Source organism: Hyperolius riggenbachi, chromosome 1, assembly GCF_040937935.1.
Source record: "Hyperolius riggenbachi isolate aHypRig1 chromosome 1, aHypRig1.pri, whole genome shotgun sequence".
Classification (NCBI taxonomy): Eukaryota; Metazoa; Chordata; class Amphibia; order Anura; family Hyperoliidae; genus Hyperolius; species Hyperolius riggenbachi.
Genome location: NC_090646.1, coordinates 359,932,429 through 359,958,615, shown reverse-complemented (window position 1 = coordinate 359,958,615; position 26,187 = coordinate 359,932,429). Strand labels below are relative to the sequence as shown.

Here is a 26,187-nt window from a genome sequence, read left to right as displayed (position 1 = left end):
TTCTTTTTAAATTTGTATGTTTTTTTCCAATAAAACAGACTAAGCTTTTCTTAAGGTGGTGCGGATCTTTTTCTTCATTTGCCACGGTAAGCTCTGATAATACATGGAAGTGGTAAAATTGATCAATCATTGGCCAATCAAAATTGGATATATGAACCAGGCTTAAGGGTGCATACAGGTATATAACTATTTAGCAAAGAAAGGTCATAAGGCCACCATAATTATACCAATATGCAAAATCAGTTTATTACAGTAAGATACACTACAATATAAAGCACAATCCCTTAAATAGTCCCTCGAATAGTCTCAAAAACCCTCCCCACATTTAAAAACAGACCATGCAGAGCCTGTATCATGCATGAGTGGTCCACTGCTTGTGTCTTAAATACAGATCAACAATCATGAGTTTAAGCCTAAAGGCTATATGTTCACCCACATTGGGCGTTTCATCAGGGTGTGATGAAACGCCCAATGTGGGCGTGGAACGCGTCGGTGGGCGGAGCTCCGTTTGGCTGAGTGGTTGCATACCAGTGACTTCACCTCTGGCGGCCGCCTCCATCCTGTATCCAGTACCAGCGTGGCTGGCGTGGTCCGCGTGTTGATTATACACGCAATGGAGTCATCTATACCGGTGATCTGTGCGGATACTGGAGTTACCATGTACATGGCCTCAATATACTGAATGGAACAAGCGGTACTGAATATACGGAAAAGGAAACAGTGCACGGGTGAGACCCATCCATACTTCCTAAAAGTATTACACCTAAAGTTGTGAGGTGATAAGATATCCGGAGACTTTGATTCCTTATAGCGGAACTTATCATTTGAAAGTTGGAAATCACATTCTCCACTGCTCATAACGGGCGAAAAGAGAGTGAGAGGGGGGCCCCCGTTATACATTGGGACATGGTGGCAGTTTGGAAGGTGAATGCATGCGCGGGCGATTGTGAGGTGAACATATAGCCTTTAGGCTTAAACTCATGATTGTTGATCTGTATTTAAGACACAAGCAGTGGACCACTCATGCATGATACAGGCTCTGCATGGTCTGTTTTTAAATGTGGGGAGGGTTTTTGAGACTATTCGAGGGACTATTTAAGGGATTGTGCTTTGTATTGTAGTGTATCTTACTGTAATAAACTGATTTTGCATATTGGTATAATTATGGTGGCCTTATGACCTTTCTTTGCTAAATAGTTATATACCTGTCAATCCTCGGGTTGGCCCCACCCTGTATCATACGGGGACATTAACCAATATACAAGGCACCATCACCTCTCTATTTAATTAATTAAGGGTGCATACACCCATCCAATTTTGATTGACCAATTTTCCCACTTCCAGTTAAGCTGGCCTTACAGTGGTTGATTTTTTTTTATCAATATCTGGCTGATTCGATCATGCTGCGCACCAGATCGACCACGACGGCCCGACATCTTGCAGCATGTGCAGCCAATACATGCGATCAATTTTACCCCGAAATTGGCCACATCGTCGATCGGGCATGCTCTTGACGAAAATGATTTTCATCCAATTCGATAATTATCGACTCGGATGTTCGATCGGCCGCCAAGTTGAGAGATGTGTAGCCCCCTTAAAGGACAACTGAAGGGAAAGGGACATGGAGGCTGCCATATTCAATTCCTTTTAAGAAATACTAGTTGCCTGGCTGTTCCTCTGCCTCTAATACTTGTAGCCATAGCCCTGAACAAGCATGCAGCAGATCAGATGTTTCTGACATTATTTTCAGATCTTACAATATTTAGCTGCATGCTTGTTTCTGGTGTGATTCAGTCACCACTGCAGCAGGGCTGCCAGGCAACTGGTATTGCGTAAAAGGAAATAAATATGGCAACCTCCATTAGGGTGACCATATTTTGATTTCCAAAAAAGAGGACGATCACAACAGCATGTGGGCGTGGTCATGGGTGAGGCCAAATATACAAGACCTTAGCTGTGTGCTGTCTAACTTCGCAGGCATGGAGGGCCATTTTTTTTTTCCGGACCACATGGTGGAGGGTGGCCGACCACAAAATGCAATCAGATTCGCAGAAGACTTCCCCACAAAATGCAATGAGATTGGCAACAGATTTCCCCACAAATGGAATCAGATTGGCAGCAGATTTCCCCACAAATGGAATTAGATTGGCAGCAGATTTCCCCACAAATGCAATGAGATTGGCAGCACATTTCCCCACAAATGCAATCTTATTGGCAGCACATTTCCCCACAAATGCAATCTTATTGGCAGCACATTTCCCCACAAATGCAATCTTATTGGCAGCACATTTCCCCACAAATGCAATCTTATTGGCAGCACATTTCCCCACAAATGCAATCTTATTGGCAGCACATTTCCCCACAAATGCAATCTTATTGGCAGCACATTTCCCCACAAATGCAATCTTATTGGCAGCACATTTCCCCACAAATGCAATCTTATTGGCAGCACATTTCCCCACAAATGCAATCTTATTGGCAGCAGATTTTCCCACAAATGCAATCTTATTCGCAGCAGATTTCCCCACAAAATGCTCTTTCCCCCATGCTGCGTGCGGCTGCCTAAATATACGTCCCTCATTCTCCCCTGCGGTGTAGCTGCCACCGCTAACATACCTAAGATCGGCGGTGAGCAGGAGATAGGAGTCAGCCACACCAGCCATGCGCTGGTGAACTCAAATGCAGGAAGTGACATCATTGGTTATGTCCAGCATTTAAAGTCCACCGTGCGGCTGCTATGCGCTGGTTCCCATCTCCTGCTCACCGCTGATCTGATGTGTGTTAGCGGTGATGAAGAGCCGTTTTCGGAGCCGAACGAGCCGGCTCTTTGGGAACTGAGTGGCCGAGCCAGAAGAGCAGATGCTTAAAGAGCCGGAATTCCCATCACTAGACTAAGGCTTGGCCCGAGCCGGCTCGTTCGGCTCCCAAATGGCTCTTCACTACCCAGACATTTCTAAAACCCGCCAGGACGCCCCGGACAGGTCGGAAAAAGTGGACCTGTCAGGGCAAAAGAGGACGCCTGGTCACCCTACCTCCATATACCTCTCACTTCACGGATCGAGGACACGGCAACGCAGGCGCAGTGGTTTTCTGACTTTAAAGTCAGAAATTTCAGAAGTGAACCGGAGGCGGGGCCGGAGCATTGGGGAGTGGCTGCGCCAACACAGGATGTCTGCGGGGGACCATTAGAAGCCCCGGGTAAGTTCAGCTCATTTTCCCCTGACCCCCCTACAGTATCCCTTTAAGCTTTCATACTGCATAAAAGTGGTAAAACTGGGCAATCATCGGCTGATCAAAATTGGATGTATGTATGCACTCCGCTCTTGTTGAAACAGGTAATTCCAATTATCTCATGAAATACGTTTAGGTTGAATGTTTTTACAGAAAGTTAGTGAACTTATGTTCAGTTTAGTTATCATTTTGTTCTCTGTACAATCATCCCCCATCTTTTGCACCCTTTGAAACCCAAGAAACCAGTCTAACCTGCTAGTAATTCTGTCTTACATGAACATTTTATGCAAATGCTATGGAGCTGGACCAAACCAAATCAGCAAAAAGTACATTTGATTGGACCAGGTCCAAGCTGTACGCAATTTGCATGAGATCTGCATGCAATTCAGAATTATTAGCCTCTCTGCTCCACTTTAGACTCACTGCACTATTCTAAACACCCCTATAATGTGATAGGACACAGAACATGCATCCCCAGCCACCAGCTTCTTGACAGGGTGCACAAAATCTAAGCCGAAGGAAGAGATCAGATCACATTCAAGAACAGCTTTGCTTGATCACTCCTTACCTGCTCCAAAAGCAAAGAAAAAGCTTTGTTCTGGAAACTGCTCTAGCAGATCTTTCACTCTCTTCCCCATGCGCTCGTTCCTCTTGTAGATGAGCTCTTGGCGGAAATAGCTATCAATTTCTTGTGCAGTTGTTCGGTCGTGAGGAGGTAGTGTGGCATTGATAAAATGAGGCACCTACAATAAGAATGCATTGTTACAGTAGTAACAATCACACCAATGTTCTGAATGATTTAATCTGATTACCTGATACAGATCTTTATGCAGCAAACCTTCAGCCAGAACCCATGATGTCTGCAAGTCCAAGCTTCCAACCCATGACTTGACTATTTTTTATGAAATCCTGCTCGCTACACTTTAATATTACTGCCACAAAGCCATCTAAACCTACATGGTTGTCATGGGTGATGGTCTGAAGCCCATACTGACATCCCCTTGTTCAGCAGTTGGCTGTATGATCTTAATTAAACTGATTGCTACTGTATTCTCCCACAGAATCGGGTGTACTAGTCCTACTTACACTGCAGTCACTATAGGACAACACCTGCTGCTCAGTACAGAGTAATGTTTTTGGCAGGAGCACTGGCATGTTGACACCTCACATGATGATAAGACTGCTAAATGTGAACATAGCTTTAGACAACTATAGAGGGAGGATGGGTAAAAAGTTGCTGAATCAGTGCAGTGCAGAATTAAATGATGGTATGTAAAATGCAGCAACTAGGGAGGACATAATTTTTACTGATCTGAATTGAACAAAGAAACCTGATTAAATATTGTCAGCTATGACAACTTTCATGGTGCTGTTAAATGAGCCTATGTGTTCGTATTTAAGAGCACCTGAGCCAGCGTTATCCTGGGGCAAGCCAGATCAGTTAGCGCCCATTACTGGCGCTCCATGTTGCTCCTGCAGCCTTTAATGGCTTGGTTTCATTTTTCGATTAGTAAAATAAAATGCCTGCGACCACTGGGTCACAATGCTGAATACAGAGCTTGATGCTCCCATCCAAGAGCACAGAGCTCAGAGAGTCGGAGAGAGACATGGAAAGAGCGGAAGAAATAGGAAGTGGCGTTTTTTAATGCCGGAGTGCCTCTCCTGCAAGGGACGCCAGGGGAGCCACCTATGGCAAACATTGAAATTGCTCCCCCACTCCACCCCAGCCTTCCCCTCTAAAAACAGCAAGCTTTCTCGCTTACATTTGTTGTGGTTGCCTTTGTTTTTTTCAGGATATTGCCACAGTTTCTTTTTTTTGAAATCTGTCTTTTTATTCCCTCTCTGAACTCTAACACTAACCTCCCACTACAGTTGTAACCTTCCCCTCTTACTCCTAACACTGACCTCTCCACTCCTAATGGCCCATACTCACGAGGGACTTTTGTCGCCGCAACGACAGCTTCCGTCGGCGACAGCTTTTGTCGGCGACAGCTTCCGTCTCGCCGCTGGTCCCTCTTCCGCGTGTGTACGCAGAGGGACCTGGCGAGGAGCTGTCGCCGGCCTGTCGCCCACACGCTCACGTGTGCTGGCGACAGGCAACATTTGCAGCCCGTGAGTACGGGCCTTAACACTAACCTCCCCACTCCTAACACTAACCTTTCCCCACATAATTACAGCTAATTAGTTTGAGCACTGGCTACAGATTAAGACCATAAAAGGCCCCAAGAAGACCAAATATGTTCTGCCCCCCCCTTTCCCCTGCTCTCCCTGTTTATTGGTTGAAAGGGGGTTAAGGCAAGTCGGAAGATCTTAGTCCAACAAGCATTGGGAGGCCATAATTCAATACTGTTGGAGAAGCAGTTTAACTTTTATCTGTAGGCCGCACTACTGTTGTAAAACCAGAATTAAGCTGCTGGGTTACCCAAATACCAGAGTTTACTCTGCCCCTATATGCATAAATTGATAAGCCATTGTCCCCTAGATATTAGAATTAAGTAGCCATGTGCCTAACAATTAAATACATAAATAGTCACACGGTTACAGATAAGAGAATCAAATATTTCCATGCTTCCAGATAAAAGAATCAAGTAGTCACATGACCCCTAATAAAAATGTTTAAGAGAACCCGAGGTGAGAAGTATATGGTGGCTTCCACATTTATTTCCTTTTAACCACTTGAGGACCTCAGTGTTAACCCCCCTAAAGACCAGGCACTTTTTCTTAAAATTGGCCACTGCAGCTTTAGGGCCAAGCTGCAGGGCCGCACAACACAGCACACAAGTAATTCCTCCTCCCTTTTCTCCCCACCAACAGAGCTCTCTGTTGGTGGGGTGTGATCGCTCCACCAGTGTTTGTTATTTTATATAAATATTTATTTTATTATTTTTTAAATACATTTCTTTCTTTTTTTTTTTTTTTAACTTTACCCCGCTCCCTCCCCCCACCAGCGTGATTGGCTGTCATAGGCTTCAGCCTATGACAGCGGATCACTTCCACATCTCCAGTGGGGCACGGCTGTCCCCAGTACAGCGCTGCTGCGGATCGCAGCGCTGTACAAAGCAATTAGACCGGGGTTTCGCCGTGTAACAGTCTCCTTCTAAGCAGGAGATGCGCGCGCAGCCTGCGCAAGATCTCCTGCTAGCCCTATAGATGGCCGTTCACGCCAATTGGCGTGGGGCGGTCCTGGGGCTGCCGCACTGCTCACGCCAATTGGCATGGAGCAGTTGGCAAGTAGTTAAACAATACCAGTTGCCTGGCACTCATCCTGATCCTGTGTCTGTAATACTTTTAGCCATAGACCCTAAACAAGCATGCAGCAGATCAGGTACTCTGACTCAGCTGACTCGGGTTTTACTGCTTTAGCCATATGCTTGTTTCAAGGTTTTGACTCACACTACTTATGCCAGAAGATCAACGGGGCTGCCAGGCAACTGGCATTGTTTACAAGGAAATAAATATGGCAGCCTCCATATCCCTCTCACCTTGGGTTCCCTTTAAGTAGTCACAGGAAGCCAGGTGCCTCATGATAAATTAAATAGCCAGGTGCGTTGAGATAAAATAATTAAATAGCCAAGTGCACCCTACATGCATAAATAAAGTAGCCATGTTCCCCAGATAACAGAAAAATCTGATCTGAGGTCTGAGAGACGGAGAGGCATGGGGCAGGCATGGCGGTGCAGCACAGAGGCAGTCTTGGCACCCATGGCACAAGCCATGCCTGTGCACCCTTCCAGATGCACCACTGAGGGACGCCCCTTCCCCGTTAGTCTACCGATAGGCTGGCTATCGTTAGATTCAGGGGGTCTTCGCACGGAGGAGGGGGGGGAGAGCAGTGCAGAGAGGACACAGAGGCATGGCATGGAGCAGGACACGTGTCTGTGTGTCCCAACTGACACCCCCCATCTGCCTCATGTACACTACAGAAAAACTGTACCAGTGTTGAATGCATGTACAGATGTAATGGATGCTAATAAGGACTTGGCAGCTATCTGTTTTCCTGTTTGAAGTCTGTAGATATTTCCATTAGTGTTTTCAATATCTCATGCAAACATTAACTTGGGGAGCCTGTGCCCACATTTGCCTTCTTAAGTGTATGTAATAATAATAATAATTATGTGAAAATGATTTGTTCCCTTGAAATATTTATCATGCTTCCAGTTGGTATTTTACACTGCTGATTTCTTTGCAAATGCAAAAATAAATGACTGGTTGCTATGGGCAATAAGCACAAATTCTTCCCACACATTGAGGCTTGGCACAGTAGTCTTATGCCTCTCACAGGAAAAGCTATCCTAAGTTAAACTGAGGACTGATGCGCACTAATCCTTTCACTAGAGTCATGGTATTTAGCATCTGACTGATAATACGCATTTGTGCATGACATTTTAAAATACATTATTGGTCACAGAAAACATTTCTATGTGGAGGTAAACCTCTGACTGATGAGCGAATACGCTATAAATACAATGCTGTGCATTAGGAGGCACACAGTTTGCTAGACACATACTTCACACGCAACTAGCTATTCTTTTAGCCACAGCATATTAGGTATGTAATGACCTAGTGTGAAGCTAATGTAGTAAATTGTGTCCTTAGTAAAACTCACATCCTTGTTTTTAGATGTGGATAGAAAGATTAGAAAAAGTGTGTGGCTTTTCTAACTGTGCATCTCTCCATTGTAGAGACACAAACTGCTATAGACACCTCACAGATTTTTTTTTGATTCAGGAAGTGCAGGTGATTTTGATTTTGTTCAGGAAGTGAGAAGAGAGTCATCTCAAGGAAGCATGCTGATGTTTTTATTGCTGTGTACCCACTGGAGAGATGTGAGACCCTATCACTGGGGCAGGAAGTTAAGTAGAATATGCAGAGATTCTATTATATGCAAAACTAAAAAAGGGGGGGATTGATATAAAAACAAGAAAACCGAGAGCCCAATATAGTGTAGTATTTCAGTCAGTAGTGGTAGTATATTAGAAGCACAATGGTTATACTCACAAACATGGGTTGCCACAAAGACAACCACTGGAAAGGCAGGTGGGGAGAATTAGGACCTGACCTCACTCAGGTATTAAGAAGTCACTCTCTGTAGACAGGAAGAAGGTGGTGAGACACCCCTCCACCAAGGGTGGACTAGATATTTGCAGATATGTAGTACAGAGGTGCCAACAAGGATAAAAATGTTTTAAAATCTGTTTAAAAGGGGGAAGTTGGTGGACTTACCTCCCTCGTAGAAAAAAACGGACTATGAGACGTTACTAATAATCACAGTAACATTTATTACTATCCCGCTTCATCAGGCAGTGAATGGAGGATGCAGTGTCGGGTCTGTAGCATGGCACAGAGGCACTCAGCCACGCTACAGACCCGACACTGTATCCTCCATTCACTGCCTGATGAAGCGGGATAGTGACCAGCGAAACGCGTTGCACTTTTGGAGTTTCTAATAAATGTTACTGTGATTATTAGTAATGTCTCAGTCCGTTTTGTTTCTCCGAGGGAGGAAAGTCCATCAACTTTCCCCTTTTAAACGGATTTTAAAACGTTTTTATCCTTTTTGGCGCCTCTGTATCACGTATCTGCAAAAAAAAAAAAAAAAGTTACGTTGTACTTTTAAGCTTTTTTTTTTTTTTTTTTAATTAACTGTGGTAAACTGAAAACGATGTTCAGACAGCTCCATATTTCTTATTTTGAATAGTGCTTTAAACATGCTAGAGATCAGATAATATGTGAAGCAATATGTATGAAATAACTGGACAAACATACTTGTGAAGAGTCTTTGTTAAATATTATGGAGTTTAGGTCTCCACAGTTGTAATGCTTGATAAGGTCATCAGTTGTGTATGGAGCTTGCATGCTGCCTGCTCTAAGGCTTTCCTGTTGCAGAAGGGTCTGGTTTAATGCAAATATAACCTGTGGAAATAAAAATAATATAAAATATTAGAGATTTAAAATAAAGAATTGACAGACTTGTATGGATATTTTAATGAGCTTAGTGAGAGTCCGTGTAGAGGAACGATAGTATTATTATTCAAGGGCAAATTCAGGAGTCCAAAAAAAACCAGCATGCTAAGAGTGCGACTGGCTTTTTTCATGAGCATGTCCATAAAATGGGTTGAAATACAGGTGACAATAATACTCAACTGAAGTACAGACTTGCGAATGACCCTACTTACGAACGATAAGGACAGCATAGATTCTGTGGGGACAAGTCAAATTGTCAAGTTTCAAATTGGAAAAAAAAATTGAAGAAAAAATGGCTTTTAAACTTTTATAAGCCGGTATGGGGGCAGAGGTGACACAGGGGGGGTACAGGGGACAGAGATTGCACTGTGTTCTGACTTAAGAACAGATTCAGGTTCAGAAGGGACCTATCTCATTTGTTAACCTAGGGACTACCTGTATTATGTTTGTCCTTTGATTGGAGTAGAAGCTATGTAGAAGTTCACATCACCTCGGGAGTTACTTTAGTTTATTGTAACTGGTAACGCAAGAGGCGGTGCGGACTTCTACATCTCATTGACTAGCTCTAATGGTCGTGCATGCACAAAAATTATTGACACCATGTTAACATGTCATACTACTAAATATTGATCATGCTGAGGCCAGTAAATGTCGCACATTGCTGCCCACCCTCCATCCTCCGTGTGATGTTGCCTCACTTTTCCTCATGGTGAATAGTAAACATCAGTGATCACTTGAAACAACTAATCATGCAGAGAAGTTCCTGCTTATTTCAAATTCCTGTACATGTAACTGCGTGATCGCAGTTAGCCGAGTGAAACTTCACTGCCATCCCCCTTATTAAATCCGTTCCAATGAGTCCAAGATCTTTTTTGTGAAAGACTGAGAATGACTTTCTGAACTACAATCTAATGAAGGCATTGACTTGACATGCTGAGCTGAGAAAAGAAAAACAGAGAAGATAGGGCAACTGATTGAACAGATGTGAGTGCTTTTGTTAAGGTCTAGGGTGGTGATTGGCTAATTTAAGTTGCATAATACTATAATCCTTTCATATGCAGAATACCCCTTTGATCACACAAGGACAAAAGAGAAAGGCAGGAGGGGGGGTCCTTTTGTGTTAAAAATAAATAAATAAAAGAATCCAATGTCTGACAGGCCCCTCTTCTCCCACCCTCTTCAGCTAATATGGGCTTAGCTATGACTGCAGAAAGCGTGACAGCTGCAGAAATACAACCAGAGGGCACCCAGTAATGTTTGGTTTCTCTTTCCAGACAGTTCACACAGGTTCCTCTGAAAGGTCACGGAAACCTGTGTGCATTGGTTAGAAAACACTGACTCATCCAGTCTGTCTCATTAGTAGAGCATAGTCAATTCAAACCAAGGACACCAGAAATAGCTTATCCGTGTACCCTCTGCTTCAGCCCTGCGAATGTCACATAGGGGGAACTGAAAGTTCAAATTGCCATTTTTCAGTGAAATCAAAATCCAGGAATAGCTGGCTTGCAATGGACCTGAAAACTGGTCTGATGATAAATATAAACATACAAAATGTACTCAACAGATAAAATACAAAGTACATATCCCCGAACAAACTGAGACTGGGGCCATGCCTTGCAGCATATACAGTATAGATATACCAAAAGCTGATGAAAGTACAGGAGCATAGAGCTGATTAGGATGCTGCATAAGACTAAGCTGCCTAAGCAAATTAGATGCTTGATGAAATGAGTAGGGCACAGGGCATACCAGTGGAATGATGCCAGGAACATTACTCCAAACTCATATACAACTCATGGCTGCAGACAGAGCATCCTAATCCGTTTAAAGGAAATCTGTAGTGAAAGGAATATGCAGGCTACTAACTAAATTACCTGTTGCCTGGTTGATATTGTGATTTTTTTTTTAATCCTTCTATATTTTGAGTTAGTTTAAGTACCCAAAGCAAGACTGAATTGCTAGAAACTTCTGATGAATGAAGTTTCCACGATCTTTAGCGATGGGATCGTTAAATAAAGAAGGATGCATAGATTTTAGCAGAAAGATCTGCTAAAGGTGGACACGGAACACATTGATTACATTTAATCTGTCATGATGGTCTTTCAAAATGCACAAGCACTATCTAGGAGGAGAGGGGAGTGAAGTTTTCACAGGCTGAGGGCTGGAAATACAGATCAGCTTGCCTGTGTGTAATGTGACAAACAGAACATGGCCGCTCTCGTTGTATCACAGGAATAAATAATCATAAACTGTTGAAGCTGTTTGCAGCTAGATTTGCTTTGTAAACTATCTAAATGTTAGATAAGATATGCTGTATAGACAAGTTACTTGTTATAGTTAGTTTTTCATCTCGGATCCCCTTTAATGACAGACTCCAGTAACAGACAACCCCCCAGTAAAAGAAAGCCACTATGACAAATCCTTGTAACACATATCATCCTATGAGAGACCCCAGTATCAGACTCCCCCCATATGATGACCCACAGTAACAGAGTAAAAAAAACAAAGTGTAGCTGTGTTATTAAACTCTAAACCACACCAGGCCGAGATCGTAACTACCAGCAGAGTGGTGGAGAATAAAGAATACATAACAACTCAACAATGTACAGAAGACTGATGGCAAGCTATAGACTGTTTTGGAGCAATACCTTACCACATGGTTCTTAACACTTGTATGTGCAAGCTGGTTGGTGAAGCTTGCAGAGATTATTATGATGATTGCAACAAACACAATTGCTAACTTCCAGCCAGAGCAATATCCTGCCTCTATCTGGCCAGCAGACGCCAGTCAGCCAATCAGGTGCACTGTCATACACCCTTTGCCTGCTGTACCATACCTAGCAGGAATTACATAGATTAGCATTCAGGTGGGAGGCTTCGGTTGGACGCAATCGTTAATTGCGTTGTTTACAGGGACGCCCCGTGTAGGCACATCTCCCACACGGTCCCCTCCCTAACCACTCACCTGTCAACCGCATCCTAGAAGCTGCAAAAAATAAATTTAAAATCACAAACACTGGTCCACATGACAGCCCAGGGGCCCCAGGTCTCTCTCACTCACTGGGGCTCCCAAACCACCATGCGACACCTAGAGGGAAGTGCGGGCAAGCCCTGGACCCCTGGGGGCGAGAGGTCCAGGGCTTGCCCGCACTTCCCTCTAGGTGTCGCATGGTGGTTTGGGGGCCCCAGTGAGTGAGAGAGACCTGGGGCCCCTGGGCTGTCATGTGGACCAGTGTTTGTGATTTTAAATTTATTTTTTGCAGCTTCTAGGATGCGGTTGACAGGTGAGTGGTTAGGGAGGGGACCGTGTGGAAGATGTGCCTACACGGGGCGTCCCTGTAAACAACGCAATTCACGATTGCGTCCAACCGAAGCCTCCCACCTGAATGCTAATCTATGTAATTCCTGCTAGGTATGGTACAGCAGGCAAAGGGTGTATGACAGTGCACCTGATTGGCTGACTGGCCAGATAGAGGCAGGATATTGCTCTGGCTGGAAGTTAGCAATTGTGTTTGTTGCAGTTGGCATTCAGTTTAGAGGTGGTGGGGTGAGTTCCCTGGAGGTGAGAGGTCCAGGGCTTGCCCGCACTTCCCTCTAGGTGTCGCATGGTGGTTTGGGGGCCCCAGTGAGTGAGAGAGACCTGGGGCCCCTGGGCTGTCATGTGGACCAGTGTTTGTGATTATTATGATGATCTCAGAATCAACCCCTGAATGCCCATTCAATTGTCATCTCCATTGATTTCACCAGGGTTTGGATTTAGGTCCTGCTGACACAAGATTAGTTTGCCCAGTTCAGCTGAAATGCTCTCATATTGAACTGAGGACTATTGAAGTATCATCATACAGTCCAACCTTCATAAAACAAGCTATGAGTGTCATCCTTTTTTGTATAACACAAAAGCAAGTGTACAGCCTCTCCAGTGCCCCTCCACCTCTATCCAACTGTCTTCCAATTGCAGCATACTTCCCTAAAGGCATTTTTAGTTCCTTTCAGCTGACTATATAAATTCCTGGTCTTTTTCATAACCCACATAATTTTTTTAAATAATGAAATATTCCAAATGCAGTAATTCAGTATCTGAATTGTTGTACCATGTAGCATAAACATTCCATTTAAAGTAAATACTGTATGGCAAAATCTTATGTTTAATATAGTTGAAAAAAGGAGAAAATCATAATGCAAGAAGTACATGTCCATAAATCAACACGCATAAAACTCCCACCTTAATTTCTTATTTAGTGTAATTTTATTGCTTTAATTAGTGTGCCTCTTCGAAACAAAAACAGTGCCAACTTCCAGTGTTTATTTGGCTGACATTTACTTTCTAATGCTGTTTGTTTGCCAAATAATTAATAGTCTCAGAACTGTTGATTGTCCAAGGAAATTCTGCAGAAACACACCAAAAATTATTTATGCAGTGCCAAAAATCTGACAGTGTACAAATTTGGCGTGCAGTATATTATGTATGAAAATGCATCCCACGCTATTCTTGCATGATTGTGCCCCTTGTTTTCCACATTACTAGTGATAGTGAGACTCTATAGAAACATGATCAGTACAAAAAGGTTTCGTCTTTTTATTTATTTCATTTTTTTAATACCACAGTATAAAGCTGTCTTTTCCAAACCTACAGACTGGTCAACAAATCCATGATTTCAGAGCCTGTTATTTGAGAACTATGTGATCGGAGTGCCAAACCTTTGCTCTGAAATGACCACAGCATAGAACAGTGTAGGACTTTCCCAACGTACCCTAATTCTTCAATATAACTTATCCCTCCCCTCATGTCTTTTACATAACCCTATCCCAGTTTTGTTTTACGGAGCACTAACCTGAGCCCCTAACTAACCTTTATGCCTCAATAGCCCTAACACAGTTTAACCCTAATTCTCTCTCTACCAAAACTATAACATTGAACTTCACTGTAAGTCTAACTCTCTAGAAAACCCAAACAATAACCTATCCGTTGCATTATTGTTGACCTTAAAGAGGAACTCCAGCGAAAATAATGTAATAAAAAAAGTGCTTCATTTTTACAATAATTATGTATAAATGATTTAGTCAGTGTTTGCCCATTGTAAAAGCTTTCCTCTCCCTGATTTACATTCTGACATTTATCACATGGTGACATTTTTACTGCTGGCAGGTGATGTCACTGGAAGGAGATGCTGCTTGCTTTTTTGGCAGTTGGAAACCGCAGTAAACAGCTATTTCCCACAATGCAACGAGGTTCACAGACAGGAAACTGCGAGGACCATGGTCCTCACAGTGTCCTGTGGGTGGGGTTTCACCACAATATCAGCCATACAGAGCCCCCTGATGATCTGTTTGTGAAAAGGAATAGATTTCTCATGTGAAAGAGGGTATCAGCTACTGACTGAGATAAAGTTTAATTCTTGGTTACGGTTTCTCTTTAACCTAATGTAACGATCGGTGTCAGCACACAGAGAGAATCTGATTATTGGTGATCTGCAGTATCACCAAGAATACAGATTATACCTGATTATTGATGATCTGCAGAATCGCCGATAATCCAAGTATAACTAACCTCTGGACACCTTTATAGTGAGAGTGTTTGTTGCAACTGTAATGACTTTGAGTAAGACCACCCGAGGAGCAGGTAGTCTTTGGCAGTATGGGCGATACTGCCTTTTGGTAGGAACAGAGACCTTCCAGTAGCCTGAGAACTCCAAAGGGGTGGAGTTTCAGGGTAAGGTAGGCTGAACCTGTGAGTGAGTGACACCTGAGGGTGGTAGTCACTACCAGGTCTGGAGACTATCTCTAACGAGAGAGATAGCTCTCGAGGTCGGGCAAGCCAGGTCGGCAACACACAGACAGATAAGGTTACAAAGACAGAAGACTGATTCGGTATCCTAAGCGAGCAGGGTTTGGCAACAGGTAATCAGATATGCGAGGTACCGAATCAGAAAGCAGAGGGAAAGTCAGAAATGCAATAGGTCATAACAGATATCAAACAATGCCTAGTCTTGGGTGTGAGGTCCGATGGTCTCTACACCCTGGAACTAGTCTGGAGTATAACAGAATGATAACACAAGTTCCCTAGTCTTGGGTGTTAGGTCCGTGGTCTCTACACCCTGGAACTGGTCAAAGGAATAACACAGATGATACACAGTATTCCTAGTCTGGGGTGTGAGGTCCGTGCTCTCTACACCCTGGAACTGGTCTAAGGAATAACACAGATGATACACAGTATTCCTAGTCTGGGGTGTAAGGTCCGTGGTCTCTACACCCTGGAACTGGTCTAAGCAATAACACAGATAATAATACAGTGAACTGGCTAAGTGTGGATTCCCAGGTCCACCTGGTTCCACCACACTGAAGGATCTGACTAAGGTCTGATTGCTAACACATAGGTATTCGCAATGGCAGACAACCAGCAACTGACAAGCAACCTGAATATATAGTTGCAGGACTCTGCCGCCCCGCCCGAGCCACTCAGCCAATCAGGAGTCCAGCAGGAATCAGCTGATCGTCCTGATCAGCTGATACATCTCCTGCTGGTATAAAAGGTCTGACTTCTGGCGCGCGCAGCTCCTCAACCTGTGTGAACTAACAGACCCAGCCACACCAGACGCACGCTGCTGCGGACAAACCACAGCGCTGGACGCGGAATCAGCCGCCTTGCCGCCAGTACACGAAGCGGCTTTTCCGCGTTTTCTCACACCTAACTGGATTCTATCACCAAACTCTGACTATCCCCTATCCTAGCCTATCCTAACCTAACCTTAAGGCGTGGTTTACACCATGTCTGTTGCTCTTTAATTTGAGGGAACAAGCTGAAGTCTTCAATGATTTCCTATTGGCTAATTCATCTTATATCTGTTGCCATCCATCAGATGAGCAGCAATGCCTCTGCTCTGGAGTGGCAGTGGACCCAACCACAATAACAACCCTCAAAACCATCAATCCACATCAGTATAGAGAATCGCACAATACTTCAGCTGTCTTGGAGTGGTGCTCAAACTAAGTGCTTTTCCAAAGTCCTACCCCAAGCCAATTTTTTATATGAACCTACTTCTTCCACCATTTTTCCTGCTTTCCTCACTTTCCTTTTGAAAGTATGCAGCAAAGCTTTGATGTTTTTCTGGTCTAATGTCCTTCCTGTACCTCCTGTTTGTTGCCATGGCACTAAAGGTGCATAAAAATAATGTGAAGTTAACTAGTATGACCCAATCACTTTAATTGTTATTAGACCTTTCATGCAGACAGGTGATTCTGGTTACTGCCTGCAGGTTCTTCAGAGGGTTCCTGCAAATACTGAAGGCTTCTGTGAGTCAGAGCTGTTGCTCAATGCAGCTGTCTGGGCAAAATACTGACACAGCCCTGGTTTGCAATACTTGGCAGCTGGGATTTAGTTAAAATAACAAGAAAAACACACTGTGCCATACAATACAGCTCATGAATGAAATTTAAAAGAAAGTGAAGGGCTTACCAGCGGTACCCTTGGGACTTTTGTATACAAAAAAAAAAAACTTTTCAGGCAATTTTGTATTTTTTTTCTCCAGGTTTATTTGTGTTGGTCTTTGTTACTAGTAGTCATGCATTTTCTGTAAGGCCAAATGTTGCTTAGCAATTGTTACTAGTATTGTCAAATGAAGTTCTTAACAACCAAGACAAACTGCAGAAACCTGTAAGATCAGCTCTAGTAGGTTTCCTGGCCCTCTGCTCCCAGATGAACAGTGGCACATTTCATTGCTTCACCATACAGCACACTGTATTTCAGGTCTTTATATCTGAATGCCTGTTTATTGTATCTCTGATGCACTTTAATGCATTTCACTCTTTGTTTTGCCTCGTTAGTTTTGCAGTGCTAAAATTCTAAGTAGCTGTTGACTGAAAAAAACGGATCAAAATGTAAGCATAGAAAACTTACCATATTGCAGTTCTAGATGCCATTCCATCTACTGTCTCTCTCTTCTGCAAGTGGGTAAAAGAAAATGTGATGACACCAAGGCCCACAGTGAGCTGGAGTCCCCTGCAGATGAAAGAGAGAGAGAGAGAGCTGATGTACTGGCTTCTGCATCTGAAAAATGGCAAATATTTCATAAAAGTATTATAGTGAATGATCATCCACCTTGTTTTGTTCTCAAGAGATGAATACATCAATCATGGTTGTCTTCATTAGTTTTATTGTATTTATTATTTCAGTACATTTTCTCTCCTTAGCTCTGAGTCAGCCAAATTTTGCTTTGGCACTGCGAGTTGAAATTTCATTTTAAAAGGGTCAAACTTTAGGAAGGAAGGACTCTGATTTGTGTGCATTATGCTGCGCATGGCAAGAAGGGCACTGCCACAATGGCCATTATAGTTAATGGCCCGCACGGGAATCGATTTTTTTCTACACAATTCATGTGTTTGCAATCAAGGCCGGATTACCGACCAGGCAACAGAAGCAGTCGCTTGGGGCCTCCATTCAGAGTCATAGGGGCCCCATCAGCACATAATCCAGCCCTCCCCATCCTGTCAAAGGACGCCGCCCACTGCTGACTGTCTTCAGAGCCAGGCTCTTCTCCTGGGTCCTTCTTCTGCTACTGTGCGCTGCCCACTCCTCCCTTCCTTCCCACAGAGAACCATACCTGCAGCGGGCAGGAATGATAGCAGCAGATGACAAACGCCCACTCACCTATCCGCGATACAAGCAATAGTGGTCCCATCATCCGAAACCCATCTGTCTCCTCTACGGTGCCGCCACTTGCTCTGAACTTCCTGATTCTCAGAACAGACAGGAAGTAGGAAGTAGTAATAATAGTAGTAACAGAGCAGCGGCACTCTAGTGGAGACAGATGGGCTACGGATGACGGAACCTCTATTGCTTGGATCGCAATAGGTGAATGTGAGTCATCTGGTGCTGTCATTTTACCCCACTGCGGCTGCCCTTCTCTGCAGGACTACTGTATTCACGGGGGTGGAGGCTGCATGGTGGATGTGGCTATCTAGTTTGGGAGGAAATTGGTTGTTCGGTGATGGTGGAGGTAGTTATGTAATTCTGTCTGGGGAACGGCTTCCGGGTTGGCGGTGTCCAGAGCTTTCTGTTATTGCCAGGCTGGAGATGCAGGGGGAAAGTGCTGCTGCTGTGATATCTGGCGCCCTCTTTACAGGGGTGCCCCGAGTGACAACGTCCCGGCCAATCATCTCTCCCTCTGCATGTTGGCACTGCTATTCCGTGCATTGTGCAGAGGAAAGCGGGCTGTTGCCCATAGCAACCAGTAGAGCGGCTGCCCCAGTGTGTCCGGCATGTTACTGTGCACACAGCAGCTGCATCTTCCCATTCTAATATGGGGGTGGGGGGCCCAAATCAGTTACTTTGCTTAGGGCCCCTTTTAGCCTTAATCTGGCTCTGTTTGCAATTACAATGTATTCCGCCACTTCCAAAAAAGCACGAAGGAAAGTGGGAAACTGCAATAGCAGAGCGAACAGTGGAAACGCATTGTCAAGTGTGCTCCTTAAGACCTCTTTCACAGTGGGACAATAAAGTCGCATGTTATAAAAAATTATAACGCAGACTAACGCACAGCAATAGTCTGTGCGACATTCACAGTGCACACGTTGCGTTGTGTGTAACGTGTAGCAATATTTAGAAAGTGCTGCATGCTGTGCGTTTAGCAATAAATTTGCTACGTTATGTGTGTTGCACAGGCTCAGAAATGTTTTTTTTTCCTTAAAATGTAACGCATGCGCGGTTTTCGTTCCATCAGTATGCGGCGAAAACGGCGGACCAAGAGACACATAACGCAGTGCAAAATAACGTCCAATGTCATAACCTACATGCGCTGCGTTAGGAGCACGTTGTGCAACTTTAACGTCGCATCAAACGCAACGCAAGTGACATGGGACAGATGAGATAGACATGGGTATGTACAGTGCATAGCACACAAATAACTAGGCTGTGTTCCTTTTTTTTTTTTTATTTCTCTGCCTGAAAGAGTGAAATATCAGGTATATAAGTGGCTGGCTCAGTCCTGACACAGACAGGAAGTGACTACAGTGTGACCCTCAGGCCCCGTTTACACTTAATCAGTTAGTATGCGTTAGTACGCGTTTTTTCCATAGCAGTGCATTGGGAAGAAGATTTCAGTTAAAACGCGTTGTGTGAAAGGTGCCATAGGAAAAATGGAACTTACTTTGAAAATCAGTTTTCTTTCCGTTTTAACTGAAAGCAACTGATTAAGTGTAAAAGGACCCTTACTGACATGAAATTCAAACTATAAAACAATTTCCTAGCAGAAAATGGCTTCTGAGAGCAGGAAAGAGATAAAAAGGATCAATAGTTCATAGATTTTAGCTCTGGCATACTTCAATAAATGTGTTATTCAGCAAAAACAATAAAACAGTTATAACTTAAAAAGTAGATTTAAACATAAAATAAAACTGTGGGATATCCTAAAAAGTCATTTTTAGGAGAAGGAAGATAGATACAATAGTTTATTTCATTCGTTTATTTTTGCCTTGTGTGTCCTTTAACCCGAGTAATAACAGGTAATAATTAACCGAGTGTCTACTACAAGCACTATTAGCGTGACACCTCAGGACTGACTTTGATCATTCCTTAAAAACCACAAGAAATTATGGATCTGACAACACTCAGAAACTTATCAGCTTCACAGTCAAGCAATGAACTGAAATTGGATTAAACAGACTGATTGACTTAAAAATATTGTAAACCAACTTTAGTGGCATGTCTACCATTGTATTGCATCACCTCAACTTCCAACCACACTGAGTGTTTAAAAACCGAGGAGACCCATCTCTGTAGCATTGAAAGTGAAATGTTACCAGGGTTGATTCACAAACTAAATATCATGTATTATCTCCTATCTATTCCTCACTTTATCTACAAAATAACTTTTCAGCCCCTTCAAAGCGAAATAAATAAATCACTCAAAATAAGTTATGCTCGTTTAAACTGACTTTTACATTTACTTTTCTAGCATTATTTTTTACTTGTTTTTGCTTGCTGTGTGCTTTAAAGGTTTCTATAGATAAAGTGAAAAACGTAAAGTGAGAGATAGTTCTTCGCCCCCCCCCCTCCTGTAGCCAGAGCCCAGTGGGAGTAGTACTTTACTGGACCATATGACTCTACACAGCCTCCTTTCAGCCCAGCCTGGCACTTGCTTCCACAAGGTAAGCTTACACTCTGTAATTATGAATGGCCCTTCTGAACAAATTTACAAGCTGTGCATTATTCGAGAACAATACACGGGTGTCACATTCTATATACTGAAGCCAGTAAAAACCCTGTTCACCTCTTTTAGTGATAATCTCTCTAAAGGTTATGAACAGCTTTTACCAAGCTTCCTAATAAAGCTTTTTATACCAGTTTGATACAACTTCTAGTCATCAAAAAATATTTACTTAAATTTTTTACACTGCTTCCTTTTACAAAATGTGATTGGCTAACACAAGATACTGCTCATCTGCATTTAGCACTATCTAAGACCCAAATGAAGTAGTATTCCTATACATACTATTGTTCCTCACTTTTCCCACATGTGAGTACAGGTGCTAAGTCATCCAGCACCATTTCTGACACTTTAGGGTGAAATGAGGACAGGCCATCACAGAAAGTGAAGCTCTGCAGCATAGGACTGTAACAGTGGCATGGCGATAGGTAATTCAGAGGCTTGTGACCGCCAGGGCCGGGCCGAGGCATAGGCTGGAGAGGCTCCAGCCTCAGGGCGCAGTGTAGGAGGGGGCGCACAATTCATTCAGCTGTCATTCCTAATTTGTGTATTAAAGGAATACTTAAGTCATCAAAAAAAAGGACTTCTACTCACCCGGGGCTCTCCTCAGCCCCCTGCAGCTGAACGGTGCCCTTGCCATGTCCCTCCGATGCGCCTGGACTCGCCGGCGGGCACTTCCGGTTTGGCCGTCACCGGCCGACAGGCTGGGAACGTGGCTTATTAGCCGCGTTCCTGGCCGCAATAGCATTATAGATGGCGCTAATAAGCCGTGTTCCCAGCCTGTCGGCCGGTGACGGCCAAACCGGAAGTGCCCGCCGGCGAGTCCAGGCGCATCGGAGGGACACGGCGAGGGCACCGTTCAGCTGCAGGGGGCTGAGGAGAGCCTTAAGTATTCCCTTAAGCAGAAAGAAATAAGAAAAGGGGATACATAGCAGTGACTGCAAGCCATATAACTAGATATTAAGGTGTTGGGGAGGTTGTGGGCCCTGTGGCCCTCTTAGTCTAATAGCAATCAGTGTGTGACGGCTGGGGTGGGAGGGATGGAGGGGCGCACTTTGGTGTCTCAGCCTTGGGTGCTGGAGGACCTTGTCCCTGTTCTGGTGACCGCACTTCAATCCTTCATTTAGATGCATTCACTGGTGTTAAAATGGTAATAATCACCTCTTTGTGTGTCCAGAATAGTGGTGATCATTAACAATTTAATGCTTACATCTATCTATCACTGTGGCTGTTCCTGGAAAGCAGGTTTTGGTACCCAGTGTCAAGTTTTATATGAGTAGTCTTTTGAGTGTTTCTGGTGCTGTACTGACGCCACTGCCTATATACGGTAGTCATATTCCTTTCTATTGTACGCCACAGTAGAACCCTTCCTTTTGCTGCAAAAAAACCTGTTCTGATCTTCTCCACACAACTCCAGGACAGGAAAAGAAGTAACTACAATGGCACCAACACACTAATTTACTACTCTTTCTTCACTCTGAGAGGAATCTTAGTAACTATAAGACACTCACTAAGCCTAGTAACTAAGTAGGTTGTGAGAGAATGCCTCACCAGAGCCTTGTGACTTCTAAGCAATGTGCCAGGAACATAACACATATGGGTGGTGTCTTATAGGTGAAAATAAAGTGAAACATTTTCATGTCTGACAGAATCAGAATCGATTTTATTCGCCAACTGATTCAGATTCAGGATTGTATCTTAAAAACATGATACCTGGTGTTAATGCATTAATTCATGGTAACTTTTTTCCTTAAAGGTAAATTTACATATCAACTGCAAACTTAACATTTCATATTAAAATTACCCTAGGAGCTGTTTTTTTTCATATATCTTTTTCTAATCACAGCAACTGCACTATTAATGATGCCAGCCGCTAACTGCCTGAGTGGTGTCTATCAGTGATGCATTGGCTTCATTTCTGTGTGTTCAGGAGCTAAATCAGGCTTGTGTAAAGTGAAGAATTACAGTACTTTATTACTTTCCTGGCTGATTAATTGCATATTCATCAGTGTTAACGATCTCTGGCAATTTGGACTTAGAAGCTGATATGCATTCCAAGCCTCTTGCATGTCTCTCTCTCTACCTTCCTTCAGCTTGAACAGTCCTTCTAAGTTATTTATAAAATGTCAGCCTGTTCCTGAGCCAGTGTGCCTGAGATATATGACTGTTTTATACCAGAAGGCATTTATGATAAAAAGCAGTTATTTCTATAAAAGGTGGATAATACAGCACAATACAAAATGTTCTGGACCATACGATCTGAACTAGTGTTTGACATTTAACAAGATGGAAATCCACTTGAACTAAATACAAAAAAAAATTAAGACGACTATCTAAAGGAGCGTCATTAGGAAGCAATTTTCTTTGCAGAGATGTAGGTAATACATCACAAATAACATACAAACCTGTGAGGGTTAGGGACTCTGCGCTCCCTTATACCTGATTGTTTTTATACATTTAAACTGTGCTGATGCATTTTTTAGAGTACATTGAACAAGTCAAATCACTGTTCCTCAGGGGGGCTCAACATCTAATGGAAGGACTGCAGTCTAGGGCCAATTTTAAAGCACACATGGCCCAAGACAAAGCTACATAGAGGTATGTTCATGCTGGATCTGTGCATTGTCTGTTCTTGATCTTGTTCCCTTTGACCCCCATAATCACTCCTTGAAAAAATTTGACTTTTGGCTAAAGTCAAATTTTCAGGCAGGAAAAATCACCCTCCCATTCCCTCCACTTCCCCACCCCATTCACTCCCCTTCCCCACCCCATTCACTCCCCTAAAGAAGAGAAAATAAAAGGCTGATAAGAAGGAACATCGCAGTAAACCTGCCTCTTCCTGTATGGAATTTGACTTTATCCAAAAGTCACATTTTTCAAGGTGTGATTGTGAGGAACAATCCATGCACAGATCTACATGGATCCAGCTTGAACATACTTCTGTGCTCACGGGTGGCTTTGCCTCAGGTCAGGTATCCTTTAAGGGATAGACAAGAATGCAGATAGTCTTCTGGATGAGATGCGATCCCAAGACTTTACTGCTGTAAGGCAAGAGAACGCAATACCAGAAAATTGTATAGAAATATCCAAGTTAAATTACCTTGTGTACTTTGGTTTTATAAATGTTTTGCTTTATTGTATTCTAATTGTAAAGATCCCCATTTCCACAACTGTAAAGAATGTATGTCCATGGTATTAGTATCTCCCTAAGTGAAGACTCTTTATTTCGTTTTTGTAAACTGTTTGTATACCCAATAAAAACCTTTGAAACTAAAGAACCTGAAGGCATCATTTACACATTTGTTTAAGGCTGGGTTCACAGTAGGATGTTGCGGAGCTGCATTATAATGCAGCTTACCACACTGCAATGAAATGTGCATGCAACGTTCACAGCGCGGCATTAGCATTGCATTGTAACGTGTGCGCTATGGTAACACACTGCTGCAGTACGTTACCTCTAAATGCACAAGTGACCAGGTACAGGAAAGCATACTTTTCATTGCCTGTACGCTTCACAGTACCTAATTAAAGTGATGGTAACGCAGTGTTAATGTGCGCTACCACTTTTTTGGTGTGTTGCGGTGTAATGCTGCATTGCGACTTTAACGTTGCATCACAACGCAACATCTTACTGTGAACCTAGCCTAAATATCTGAAACGTGCATAAAAAGGCTAAACACATTTGTTCAGGTGTTTTCCTTGCTATTTTTGTGTTTTTGGTAGTACATTTAGGTGGCAAAATATGACACACTACAGATATACCAAAATAACCCCCATGTGCACTGAATTCTGGGAGTACCGAAAGTATGATAAAAACCCTGAAACATGAACTATTTCTGACCAGAAGACAAGAATTCAAAACTTTTTACAGATGTCTACGCACTAAAGGGAAGCTAGTTTCTTAGACAATAGCATATAATTCACTGCAGAGTATTCCTATATGCCTGTGAAAACCCATCTTCAAAATTAATATGTGTGTGTGTGTGTGTGTGTGTGTGTGTGTGTGTGTGTGTGTGTGTGTGTGTGTGTGTGTGTGTGTGTGTGTGTGTGTGTGTATTCACTAGATGGGTTAGGGAAGTGAATACATTCCATGTTGAGCCCCTTCTCCTGTATGTAATATCCATGCACAACAGTCCCTCTGTTCATGTGCAGCTCCCTTTAGCAGCGTCCCTCCTATTCCATATGTTGCTTCCCGTTTGCAGACTTGTCTTCCATATTCAGCACCCCATTTCCCTGTCAAGACACCCCCTGGGGCAGTAGTCATCCAAGGCCCAGGCCTCTGTGGCCTTTCCAGAAATCCAACCCTTAAACCAAACAACTTTCCTCTGTAATTTCCAGGTCTGGCTAGTCCTTGGCCATAAATCAAAGCTGCACAGTCACGTCCATGTCCTTAGGCCAGTTACTACAACCATTTTCACTTATGACCCGACAGCAATTGCATGTAAGTGTGCTGTAAATGAAAGCTATGACACCAACTCCCACACTGGGGGGATAATTACACTAGGCTGATAGAGGCCACTCTATTTATTTATTTATTTTTAAATAAAGATCGAACATGAACAATTCTTTTTAAGGACATTTTCTTCTACATCATTGTTCCTTTCTTATTTCCCTGTGCCTGAACATTCTAAAAAGATTTCTGAAGCATAGTGGGTAATGAAATTCATTTACCTGTCACATATGTCTATAACACCTTTTCTTTCTGCTTGGGAGAAAGTGCATTATTCTGTGATTGCTGGGCATTTGTATTACCAATGGCGTCAATGCCGTATACTAGTTCATGAGCAAAACAGATGTAAATGTCACTTCTGACAAGTGCAATTTGTGCAGACATATCAAAGAAATGTAAAGTAAAAGATTGGCACACATGAGGACTTATATTAAAGTGAAGTAAGAGTTGGCGTGAAAATCATTTTCAAACCATCTATGTAAAACGTTTGTTATCATTCTTCCATCTAGTAATGCTAGATCTATGTTTAATATTAAATAGCACATCAATTGTTTTAAATATATGATAGAAAGGAGACCCCCTCTCACAACTACTTTATTACTACTGATTTATGCACATACACATCATTAGTGCAGCAGTAATATATGGAGTACAGGAATAAATGTACGTTAATCTGGTGTTGCTTATAGAACTAGAAGATTCTATTAACCACCACAAGGAAGTCAGCATTAGTTATTCAGAATCCATTGCTGCTGCATGCACATTTATTCTTTTACGCCCTTGCAGCCAACTTAGGTATCCGGAACCGCTTGCATATAAACAAGGTACAGTATTAAAATGGTTTTGCAACATAATCTATGGGCTAATTCACTCTGTGTGCAGTGATGTCCATTATGACGCACTGCACACAGAGTGCAATTTGCATGGTAACATGAAAGTCCATAGACTTTCATGTTACCCTTCAAAGTACAGCTGTGTTTCTATGTGTTTCGATGTAATGCGCGCAGAACATTTTATTGCACAATGCATGAGATTTCCCATCATGTTCTACTGTGTTGCTGCCCACAAAGTCTGTGCTATAACACACCACGATGCCCCTTGCCGCCCGTTGGGAAAGAGCCCATACTGTTGTAATAGATACAGGATGTGGTTTGGCATTGTTGTAACAATCTGCTAGTGTATGAGGGACACTAGCAGACAGACAACTATCAGACGTTCCCTGAAAGGGAAATGTCTTGCAAACAGTGACAGCTGAAGGCAGAACTGACACTGCTATATGATACAAAGAATGGTCAGGCAATCGAGTCGGCAACAGATCAGGCATACATGGTACAGATACAG

At 43.0% G+C, this 26,187-nt stretch overlaps 1 protein-coding gene across 4 annotated transcripts in view; it reads right to left on the bottom strand.

Annotated features, from left to right (window-relative positions):
• The window catches only part of TRABD2A (TraB domain containing 2A), a 116,564-nt gene that overhangs the window by 27,090 nt on the left and 63,287 nt on the right, over positions 1-26,187 (bottom strand). For 2 of the 4 annotated variants that reach the window (XM_068271291.1, XM_068271292.1), the window contains exons 3-4: positions 8,998-9,144; positions 3,800-3,974 (exon numbers count right to left, since the gene is read on the bottom strand). In XM_068271291.1, coding sequence (XP_068127392.1) covers positions 3,800-3,974; positions 8,998-9,144 — 322 coding nt within the window. Of the gene's footprint in view, positions 1-3,788; positions 3,975-8,997; positions 9,145-17,089; positions 17,134-26,187 lie in introns of those variants that run through there. The other 2 variants (XM_068271294.1, XM_068271293.1) reach the window with 2 other exon arrangements.